This window comes from Dermatophagoides farinae, chromosome 4 (genome assembly GCF_024713945.1).
Source record: "Dermatophagoides farinae isolate YC_2012a chromosome 4, ASM2471394v1, whole genome shotgun sequence".
Taxonomy (NCBI): Eukaryota; Metazoa; Arthropoda; class Arachnida; order Sarcoptiformes; family Pyroglyphidae; genus Dermatophagoides; species Dermatophagoides farinae.
The window spans coordinates 1,957,355-1,968,001 of record NC_134680.1 but is presented as its reverse complement, the minus strand read 5'-3'; the positions used below and the strand labels follow the sequence as shown (position 1 = coordinate 1,968,001).

Below are 10,647 nucleotides of genomic sequence, written 5' to 3'. Positions count from 1 at the left end.
AGAGAATTTTTCTTTGTCAACGTTTATCACTTTCGTGTGTGTGTGTGTGTGTGTGTGTGTGTGTGTGTGTATGTTTGCTACCGATAATACCAGCAGCAACAGAAGCCAGTAAAAAAGCTAAATTTTTCTCTCTCTTTCCTTATTCAAAAGAGGAACATTTTTCTGTATTTTCAGAATCATGATGATGATAGTGATGATCCATATGAATGATAAAAAGTCAAAAGAAAAAACGACGACAAACAAATAAAAGAAAGATTCAAGACATTTTCTTTCATCTTTCTGCTCACAAACACACAACATTCTTTTCCTTTTTTATATTTTCCTTAAAAAATGTAGTTTTCCCATTATTCAAGTAGTTTTTGCTATTATCGTTGTTTTTGATTGTCGCGTTTTTGTTGTTGTTGTTGTTGTTGTTGTGGGAACACATCACCATCATTATATATTGGCCACTATATACATACTTCGTATGTGTGTGTATTCGACGTCATTCTGTTCCTTGAAAACAAAACAGAAAAAAAATTCTGACTACGTCAGAGAGTTAGTTAAAAAAAAATGTCAGAGTTCTATGTCAGGATTCCAGATCCCAGATCTTTACAATTCGTCGTAGTCGTGTGTAGTCATCGTTACCCGAGATCGGCAAAAAAAAAGGATTTACTGTCCGAATCACACATACACAAAGCGAATTGATAGGACGGAAACTCCCCCCATAAACACGCCCAAATATCGAATAAATTTAATAATAAGGTTTCGACCATTTAAACAAGGGAATTGTGTGTGTGTGTGTGTGTGGTTATTTTTGCTAATTTAGATCTTTGACGAAATTTTCACTAAACCCCTGACCACCTCTAAATGAGACAGTATACGAATTTTATTTTTCAAAATATCTGACATACTTGAGCTTTTTTAATTTGATCCTGACCATCAAATCACCAAGGGCACAATTGTTAAAACAATTAAAACCTGAAATAATACCAAAATGAATTAAAAACCTAGTGATAAAACACAAAAAAAAAAAATAATTGAAGACAATCAAGAGACCAATTCAATTTGAATTAATTCTAATTGCTATTTGCAAAAAAAAAACGACTGAACAAATTAAACGAAACGGAATGTGAAAAAATATTTTTTCTTTTTTTTCACAAAAATATCCAGTCTTTCAGTAATTTTCCATTTATATTGGTATTGTTGTTATGTTGTACCAGGTCCCGGATATTTTTCACCAATCGTTTTTTCGATGATGTTTATTTCTTCTTCGTTTTCATCGGTATTATCTTTTCTTGATTCACAGTTTTCATTCATTCATTCATTCATTCATTTATTCATTCATCCATTCCATTTTATGAAGTCGCCGTTTTTATATGCTAGTTATGTTTACCGTATTGAATTAACAATGAATGTACATGTGTGTGTGTGTGTGTGTCTTGGATTTTTAGTGAAAAAAAATTTATTATCCCGGATCTTGGATATATAGATTCATTAAACAAAGAAAGACAAATATCAAACAACATTCTACACATCGATGGCGACAACTATAAAACATTCTGGAAAACAAAACATTTCTCTTTTTGGAATTTCTTGAACACACACACACACACAAACACACAACTATATCATAGCAATATAATTTTAGTATATTAAAAATGGATGCAAAAAAGATTTGCTTTAATCTAATTAAGTTTTTCTGAACCAGAAAATAATAACAATTGCGGTTGCTTTGTGTATATATAAAACACAATGAAAGCAATGGATGTTTGTTTGGCCCATATCATGAATAATCAACAATATTTTATAGAACAAATTGTTGTTTGATTATGACAATTGAAGAGATTCGCAACCAGAATTATTTAAAAATTTTTAATGAATTTTTATACAATGAATTCAACATTAACACTCTTGAAAATCGCAGGAAATTATGATGATTATTATTATGGCCATCAAACACAATACCATATATTTGTTTAATTAACAAGCATTATTTCCGTTGTTTTATATTTGAAAATTTGCATTTAAAATTAGCTTTGAAAATGTTGGTATTTGAATTTTTTTTTGTTTTTGTTGGAATTCCGATGAAATTTATTTGTTTTTTTTGTGGTAGTTTTTCATTCAATTCATCATCATTGGATTATTTCTAAAAATCAAAAAAAAAATATCGAATGCGACATGACTGTCATCTGGTGGTGATAAATCAAAATAATCAATGTACAATTTCATTTTGTAACAATTTTTTCATTTTCAACAGTAAAATTCAGATTAAAAGAATAGAATAAACCATAATCGATGAGAAAAGAAAAATTTATTGGAAACAAATCAGTCATATTTATTGATTTTATAAGATAGTGATGATTATATTTTATTAATTATTATATATGAATAACGAAACCAATGAAACACTAATGTTATGCTTAAATGGCGAAGTATTGAAACAAAAAAAAAATCGAATGGGATGTGAATGGATGAAAATAAATCGAGATCGAAATTTTGAAAAAAATGGATAAGTAAAAAAATGATAATATGTGTGATTTGTACGTTTTTTTTTCTTTGATAACAATTCTTGATGGAAGCCTTTGTTGCATGTTGTCTCATATTTGATCACATTACCGTACAGCTTAACCAACTGCTCCATTTATCAGCAACGTTATTATTATTGTTATTACTATTATTCGATTGACCATTTATAGATTGATTTGTATCATTTTTATATTCATTGGATTGTTCTTCCATTATTGAATTTAATGCCGATACATGTTGATGATGATGTTGTCGAATACGTTTTGAACGTCGTACCAATGATGATGGTGTCGATAGTCCAGTATTCGAATCATGTTTTTCATATAGATGTTCTTCATAAACATCATTATCATCATCATTGAATTCAATAACCGGTGATATAATACTTTTATTATCCGTTGTTTTTTTTGTCTTTGATGGAGTTTTTTTGGCAGATTTTTTTGATGGCCGATATTCATCCAAATCATTATCCATATCCACATCATCATCGACAACAACGATTGATTTTCGTTTTTTTACTTGTGGTTTTTTATTACTTTTTTTCTGTGCTGATCCAATAATATCGGATTTTTTATACGGTGTTTTTGTCCATTCTTTTTTGGTACTAGATTTTGATTTTTTCTTTGTCTGCTTCATTTGTATAGGTGTCGATGTCATCATTATAGAATATTTGGATTTTTTTATAGCCGGTGTCGGTATACGTGATGGTGTTCGACTACGTGTTGATCCTTTGTTGGAGAAATGAATTAAAAAAAAAATTCAACGATAATGAAAAGAAAAAAACTTACTTGCAACCGATGGTTTTGGTGTACTTGTTGAAACCATTATTGAATTTTTGTTGAATTTCGAATGATTTTGAATTCGAACGAATGTTTTTGGTTGTGAAAAAAAACCAAATTATAACCAGAAAAAAGGTACACAATAATGAGAAGCAAAAAAAAAAATCCAAAGAAGCGCCAAATTGTTATAAACAACAAAAATCATATAAACACGCACAACTAAACACCATCATCAATGGATATATATAGAACTAGGACATAGCAAATGTAATGTAATATATGTATATTGCTGCTTGAATTCAACGTTTCGTTTACTGTGTCCAAAGATGGCGTCGATTGTATTGATATGTATGGCAAAGTCACAATGCTAAGTATAAAGAAAGAAGGTGGCAAATGTACAACGACCGTTGTTGTTGTTGTGGTCGCGTGAAATGTGTGTATTGTAACCAATAATTATTAATGGCGGGAGGATATTTACGATCGAAAAGAGCATGCGTGAAATGTGGCAAATTTTTTCTCAATTTCTCTATTTCGACCATCGTATGCATATGCAATGTGAAAATAGTTTTTAAGGTGTTTAAAAAAAAAATTTTTTTTAATTGGCAATTTTTAATTTTATTCATTTATTTTGGTAGCTTATTCAATAATTAAGGCCACAGTTTTGGTTCATCAATAAAAGCATACAATAAGTGAATAGCATTCATGATAAATGATTGATCGAATAAACATTGTTTTAAGATGTACCAAAATAAAAATTTATCACACAATGACAATTAATAAATGGAAAAAATCATTACCATTGATAAATCACAATGAAAACTGTTTTTTTTATAAGGAAATATTGTTAGCCAATCAAAAACAAATTTATCAAGAGAAAATGTGATAGGGGTCATAAATTTTCCTGTAATAAAGGTTGTAATGATTGTGACATATTGTGCGATTGTTGAAGCGGTTGATGTTTTTGATGGTGATGGTGATGATGATGGTGTGGGTGATATTCTTGAAACGTTGATGGCGTCATCGATATCGATGATGATGGTCCAGAAAATAATGTTGTTGTTCGCATTTGGCTAAAATTGAAAGCCAAATTATTATCCATTAATAATTGAGCTGCTGGTGATGGTATCTTCGGACAGATATTTATACGAACAAAAAAATTATAAATTAAATTACATGGTATGGCGACTAGTGGACGTAAAACATTTGGGAAAAATGTTTCGAATGCAAATGTATCGGATAGATCGCCACGTGTAATCGTCGTATCACTTGTATCCGATGTATAAAGATGTCGTGTATGTGGCTGTAAGAATCGAAGATATAGCCATGATGTTAATATACCATAAATTAATAGAATCACTTGGACACCATCAAGTAAATTCAATGCATACAATATGGTGGCAATCACTGTGTTTTTCAAATGAATGTAAAATTAAGTTGAAAAAAATTGAAGTGAATAAAATCTACCTGTTATGGTGAATGCAATGTGATCATTTTTTAAACGTCCGAAAGCTGTTGCAAATAATATGGATTGTGGTAACAATTGTTTAACGGTAACAGATATTGCAGCATAGAAACCAAAAAATCCATGAATACGAACATTGAATAAATAGCTACCATCATATGTAAGACAATATAAGATTACATAATGTATTGATGTTAATATGGCGGTTGGAATTAATGTTATCACCATAAAACGTAATACCTATTTGTTTATAAATCAAATTTAGAATCAGTAAATAATGAATCGATCTCTAATAAATAAAAAACGAACCTCTTTATGACCCCAAAGTGGTTCGATTAATGTACCACAAAATGATAATACCAATAGATCTAATATAATCCATGCTAAACGTGTTTCAAGAAATGCGTGTGACCATAATGCAATAACGGTGTGATACCATTGACCGGGCGATATAATTTCACCAGGTATTAATGCAAAAAAATCAACAGTTATTTCACCACCAAATTGAATTAGATATAATAATATGATTAATCCGGAAAATGATTGCACAATCGGTGATAATTGTGATAATAATATGATTAAATGTGAAAAAATATAATTCATTGTACGACGAAATTTTTGCCAATAACTGGTCTTTTGATGGATGGCCAGACCACCGCTACCAATATCGCTGTTGGAGGCCTGTATTTTCAATTGTACCGATGACTGACGATCATGACGGGTTGAATATCCAGATGCAGATGATGTTGTTGAAGAGTTTGGACATTTTTTTAATGGAATTTGACCAGCATTTATTGTAATGGCTAATGATGATGATGATGAGGGAATCGTTAATGATTCGTTTGTATTTGTTGGCAATATCGATATGGTTGTTGATGGCGGTGGTAATGGTGATGTTGATGATTGCATCGAAGTGATTAATAAAAATTCATTTAACGTTAAACGAAAATAATAAAAATTGATTGATTGATGATTCAAGAAAATTTTAAACACATTCAATATAACCTGCTAGCTGGCTGTTTTGGTGCATCTGGGTCGTTTGTTTGTTTATTAGTGTGACACATCAAAATCAATACAAAAAAAAAATCATTCGATTCTCGATTGTCCATCCATAGACATTGTTACCGAAATTATTTTTTTTTCAAAAATTCAATTAATTTTTTTTCAACAAAAAAAACTAAACATTATTTTTACAATAAATTTTCCTTTAATTATCATAAGATTTGAAAAAAAATCCTTACAAATTCATATTATTTAGATTTTTTAAATCAAGAAGAATAAAGAATAGCCAGAGAGAGAGAGAGAAAGATAATTATTCTGCTTCATAATATAAATTGCTATACAGCACAGAAAATACTACAAACATCATGATGATAATAAAATAATATTGATAGAGAGAGAGAGAGAAAAAAAAGTGAAAAAGAATATGGATGAATAAAATATTTAGGAAGCAATCATTCGATAGTGAAATAAAAAGGAAAAGAATATTCTAATAAGATTATTGAAAAATCGATGAATGTATTCTATACCATGAGAAATAAAGAAAGAAATTCTGCAATTTTTTCACTGGTTTTTTCCAATTTGATAAACTCTGAAACTAAATGTTTTTTCTTCGAAAAAAATTGATCCCGTAGCATATTATTATAATGGATCGGATAGCAATAGTAATTGTTATAATTTTAAATTCATCAATCAGGTGATAAAATTATTAAATCGATCAAATGAATCAATATCGATAAAGATGATGATGATGATGATAGTTTCATATTTATAAAGAGAAGATTCATGAATTCAATAAAAAAAATGTCTGGGTGGGTGGTTGTATAAAGAAGATTTACAACACTGAAAAATTTTTCTAGGACAAAATTGTGTTTTGTTTGGTCATCGGAATCTGGGAAAATGTTTAAGAGCTGCTGAATGATGACCGAATGGTGATAATGATCAAAAGAATGTCGTTTGGAAGATATTTTTTTCAGGAATTAAAATGAATCTGGTCGTTACCAGTGCTTATGTTGGTGGTTTAGTCAATTATGCTGGGTGGATGAATCGTATATTCTTTTCCTTATTCTCTTGTCCATTTTATAGGTTAGGATAGATTAAGGTTATGTTGAGCATTTTGATGACGCATCAAACTATATTTTGAACTAAAAACTTTTCCACAATCCGGATACGTACACATGTTTGGATTAACGGATGAATGTAATTTTTGATGTTCAGCAAGATTATATTTACGAACGAAAGATTTTCCACAATTTGGCCAATCACAAATAAATCGTCTTCCGGTGTGTATGTTACGATGTGCTTCAAGATGCGGTTTCTGTCGGAAACGTTTGCCGCAATTCACCCAATCGCAAATATATGGTTTATCCACATCACAACAACATTGACAATTATTTCCACTTGAGGAATTATTCTTTTTTTTACTACCGGCATGTCCTTTTGATTTGGTATTTTTTGTTTTCGTTATACCGTCACCATTTGTATGGCTACTGATTGTAGATAGATTCACTGTAATCAGATAACAGAAAAAAAGAACAATTAATTAATTGAAAAAATTTAACAATTACTGTTTGAGAAAAACAATTCAAAATCACTAACAACCAAAAGATTGCGATGCACCACCGGTAGTGACTAGTTTAAATGGGGAACGTGCGGCAGCATTAGCCAAAACGGCCATTACATTGGCACTTGTCGCATTTGAACCTTGCGTTACGGCTGCAGCAGCAGCCGCACCTAATGCTAATGTTGGAAATAAATTCGTAGCTGCCGCCGCTGTTTGATTATGTTGTTGTTGATGATGATGATGATGATTGTGTTGTTGTTGTTGAATTTGATTCTGATGTTGTTGTTGTTGATTATGATGATGATGATGACCAACATTACCCATCATCATTGCAGCACCAATATGCCTGAGATTTGAATGTGAAGATGATGATGTATTCATCATCGTTTTAGAATATTTTTGTTTGCACAAATTACGAAAAATGTATCAAATAAAATTATATCAATCAAAATCAGGTGACTAAAAAGAATTATATTAATTTTGATTCTAAATGTTTATTATTCTTTTGCCCCTTCATATAAGAAACAAAAATACAAAATCTTCAAAGAGACAGAGAGGGAAAGAGATGATAAAAGTAACATCCACAACAAACAAACAAACCATTCAAAGTTGAATAAGAAAGAAAATTTACTCAAACTAAGAGAAAAAATCTCTTGAAACTTAAAAGCTTTTACTACTACTCCTCCGCCTCTTATTTTTCTTCTTCCTCACCATCATCATCATCATCATCATCATCACAGCATAAAAACACGACCAAACCATTCATACCATACTTTCAAATAGGATCCATTCATTCAAATTCAAGCCAAGACCTAACAACAACAATGTGTATTACATCTCATACATTCACAAAAACATATATACACCACAAGGGGACATATAAACAAGTTAAAGTTAGGGTATAGTATATTCTCCCTCTCAATCACACCCTCAAACACATATACAGACATCATCTATAACACACTACATCTTTTCTTGCTATTTTTTTTGTTCTCTCCCTATCTTTCGTCCTCATTTAAATCAAATGGGGAAATTCAGAGGATTCTGAGTTTGCTCATTCAGTATCATTTGTATTTGTGTTTGCTTTACGTATGGGGAGAAGTTGTTCCAATCTCTCTCTCTTTTCGTTCGTTTATTAATTTTGTGAATTTTTTTCATTCACATAGATATTTCGTTCACAAGTTTTTCATTTCTATCTATGTAAGTAGACAATGATGATGAAAAACTTTTAAAAAACAGTTTTCCCCAACAACCCTACTGTTTGAAAAAAAAACTAAAAATGTGAGATGAAAACTGTGATATTCATTCTATAAATGGACAAAATAATTCATCAAGAATTCTAGGCATATAGATGATGATGATGATAAAGGCATTTATTTTTTTAACGATTCCATCTCTCTTTCTCTTACACAATTTGGTAAAAGCAAAAGGATATTTTGGTACAGACGAAGAGAGAGAGAGAGAGAGATGGCAGACAAATAACATTTGTATTCAATCTTCCACATATATTCATTCAACGTAATACAGGGAAAACTCTTTGAATTCAATGGGGGGGAACAAAAGAAAAAAATCATTGACCAATTACATGAACAAATCTATCATCGATTATATAATTGAATAAGTAAATTTGAAATTTCATAAAATTCATCATCATCATAATGACAATATTAAATTCGGTGGTTATTATTATGTTCCATATGATGATGAGCTTTTCGGTGAAGTTTTACTGTATACAAAAAAGCCGTTATATGTTGGGCGCCAAAAAAAAAACTTACCCAGTGTGTGTATACGAGTATACTGTGTCTGTATTCAATCTTGTATTTCAAAAAACCGTCTCTCTCCAAGAAAAACCACTGTATGTGTGTGTATTTGTGCATTAGAAAGACCAAGGAGAGGGAAAAAGATGGTTTTGGGGGGCCAAAATGGCGGCAATGGCAACTTGAATATTTCGTGAACATAGTCTGTGTAGCAATGTAGCTTATTCGAAACAATACTCATATATGCAAGCGATTGATAGGGAAAAAACCAATTACCCTGAAGTGTCTGTCGTTTATAATGCGCGGCTTATACAAACTAAAAAGTGATTTTTGTAGAAAAAACGGCATGCGCGGTATAAACGAGATTTTAGGGTAGTATTAAGATAGCGTTTAACTTGGCTGGCTGAATGATTCAGCGAAGGAAACGGAAAAAGATTTTTGTTGATGGAAGGAACTAATCTATTCTCACGGAATTCAATGATAATACACAAAACATACACATGGTTAATTTTCAAACTTACCAGATAATAATTCATTTGGATTAAGATTATTATTATTAGCCGATGTTCCATGATTTTGTGTAAAACTTGATAAAATTTGTTTATATTGTTCCAATTCCGTTGAATATTGTTTCAATTGTTGGCGTAGTTTATTACATTCATATGTTTTCGAATGCAATTTATTTTTAGTTTGTTCCAATTCAATACGCATTGATTGTAGATCCAATGATTGATTCATGTCCATTTTTTGTTGATTATTATTACTGTTATTTGTATTATTAGTGTTATTAAAAGTGGTTGATGATGATCCAGATGACATTAACATTATATCCGATGAGGGTTGTGATGATATTGTAGCACAATTTGAAATAACATATGACATTGGCAATGTATTCGTGACCAAATGATAACCAGATGATGATGGATTATAATGTTGTTGATGACCAATAATACTTTGCATATTCAAACTTCATACTTGCATCCGTAATATTTTGGATGTTTGTTTGTCCGGGTAAATTATTGTACAAATGGGATAAGATTCTTTAATCACAAATCAATGAAAAATAGATGATTCGGTTTTCCGGGATTTCAAACAAAAAAAAATCAAAACAAAACGTATTTACGTCGACAACGAATGTGGTTCGAGAGATGGAAAAAAATGTGAGTAGAGAGAGAGAGAGAGAAAGAGAGAGAAACTCACTCTCTTTGTCTCTCTCGCTCTCTCTCTCTCGCTCTCTCTCTCTCTCTCTCTCTCGCTCTCTCTCTCTCTCTCTCTCTCTCTCTCTCTCTCTCTCTCTCTCTCTCTCTCTCTCTCTCTCTCTCTCTCTCTCTCTCTCTCTCTCGCTCTCTCTCTCTTTCTCTCTCGCTCTCTCTCTCTCTTTCTCTCTCGCTCTCTCTCTCGCTTACATTTTTTCCAACTTCGAGAACAAATTTCTTGTTTCTGGATCCATTTGAATTGGGTTGTTACATATTTATTCAATGGATATAATTCGAAATAATTAAAAAAAATTACGGAAGGAATTTTAGATTCGAAATATGGAAAAAAAAACAAAACAAAAATTCAATTCGAATTGATGTG

The 10,647-nt window shown here is 30.9% G+C and overlaps 3 protein-coding genes across 6 annotated transcripts; all 3 read right to left on the bottom strand.

Moving 5' to 3' along the window:
- Window positions 1-2,278: 2,278 nt before the first annotated feature.
- LOC124500660 (uncharacterized) lies at window positions 2,279-3,524 on the bottom strand. Its single transcript, XM_047064757.2, has 2 exons — window positions 3,297-3,524; window positions 2,279-3,236 (listed from the first exon to the last, which is right to left on the bottom strand). The coding sequence occupies exons 1-2, from the start codon at window positions 3,331-3,333 to the stop codon at window positions 2,590-2,592; spliced, it is 684 nt and encodes a 227-aa protein (XP_046920713.2). The 5' UTR covers window positions 3,334-3,524; the 3' UTR covers window positions 2,279-2,589.
- A 352-nt stretch (window positions 3,525-3,876) lies between these two features.
- LOC124490978 (transmembrane protein 115) lies at window positions 3,877-5,788 on the bottom strand. The gene is made up of 3 exons (XM_047053564.2): window positions 5,059-5,788; window positions 4,752-4,989; window positions 3,877-4,691 (listed from the first exon to the last, which is right to left on the bottom strand). Exons 1-3 carry the CDS (start codon window positions 5,656-5,658, stop codon window positions 4,177-4,179), a joined length of 1,353 nt encoding a protein of 450 aa, XP_046909520.1. The 5' UTR covers window positions 5,659-5,788; the 3' UTR covers window positions 3,877-4,176.
- A 148-nt stretch (window positions 5,789-5,936) lies between these two features.
- On the bottom strand, window positions 5,937-10,584 carry LOC124491125 (uncharacterized). 4 transcript variants are annotated; one of them, XM_047053739.2, is made up of 3 exons: window positions 10,476-10,584; window positions 9,591-10,109; window positions 5,937-7,257 (listed from the first exon to the last, which is right to left on the bottom strand). In XM_047053739.2, exons 2-3 carry the CDS (start codon window positions 10,027-10,029, stop codon window positions 6,836-6,838), a joined length of 861 nt encoding a protein of 286 aa, XP_046909695.1. In that variant the 5' UTR covers window positions 10,030-10,109; window positions 10,476-10,584; the 3' UTR covers window positions 5,937-6,835. The 4 variants fall into 4 exon arrangements, with proteins under 4 accessions (XP_046909695.1, XP_075586287.1, XP_075586286.1 ...); XM_075730172.1 differs by lacking the exons at window positions 9,591-10,109; window positions 10,476-10,584 and adding exons at window positions 7,348-7,658; window positions 7,913-8,626; XM_075730171.1 differs by lacking the exons at window positions 9,591-10,109; window positions 10,476-10,584 and adding an exon at window positions 7,351-8,631.
- Window positions 10,585-10,647: the final 63 nt, after the last annotated feature.

Bases quoted from the DNA above. Each gene is read 5' to 3' on its own strand.
- LOC124500660 (XM_047064757.2), bottom strand. From the start codon at position 3,333: ATGGTTTCAACAAGTACACCAAAACCATCGGTTGCAA. The intron at 3,237-3,296 runs GTAAGTTTTTTT...TCTCCAACAAAG, and splicing joins ACCAAAACCATCGGTTGCAA to GATCAACACGTAGTCGAACA.
- LOC124490978 (XM_047053564.2), bottom strand. From the start codon at position 5,658: ATGCAATCATCAACATCACCATTACCACCGCCATCAACAACCATATCG. The intron at 4,990-5,058 runs GTTCGTTTTTTA...ATAAACAAATAG, and splicing joins CACTTTGGGGTCATAAAGAG to GTATTACGTTTTATGGTGAT. The intron at 4,692-4,751 runs GTAGATTTTATT...TGAAAAACACAG, and splicing joins CATTGCATTCACCATAACAG to TGATTGCCACCATATTGTAT.
- LOC124491125 (XM_047053739.2), bottom strand. From the start codon at position 10,029: ATGCAAAGTATTATTGGTCATCAACAACATTATAATCCATCATCATCT. The intron at 7,258-9,590 runs GTAAGTTTGAAA...ATCTGATTACAG, and splicing joins TCCAAATGAATTATTATCTG to TGAATCTATCTACAATCAGT.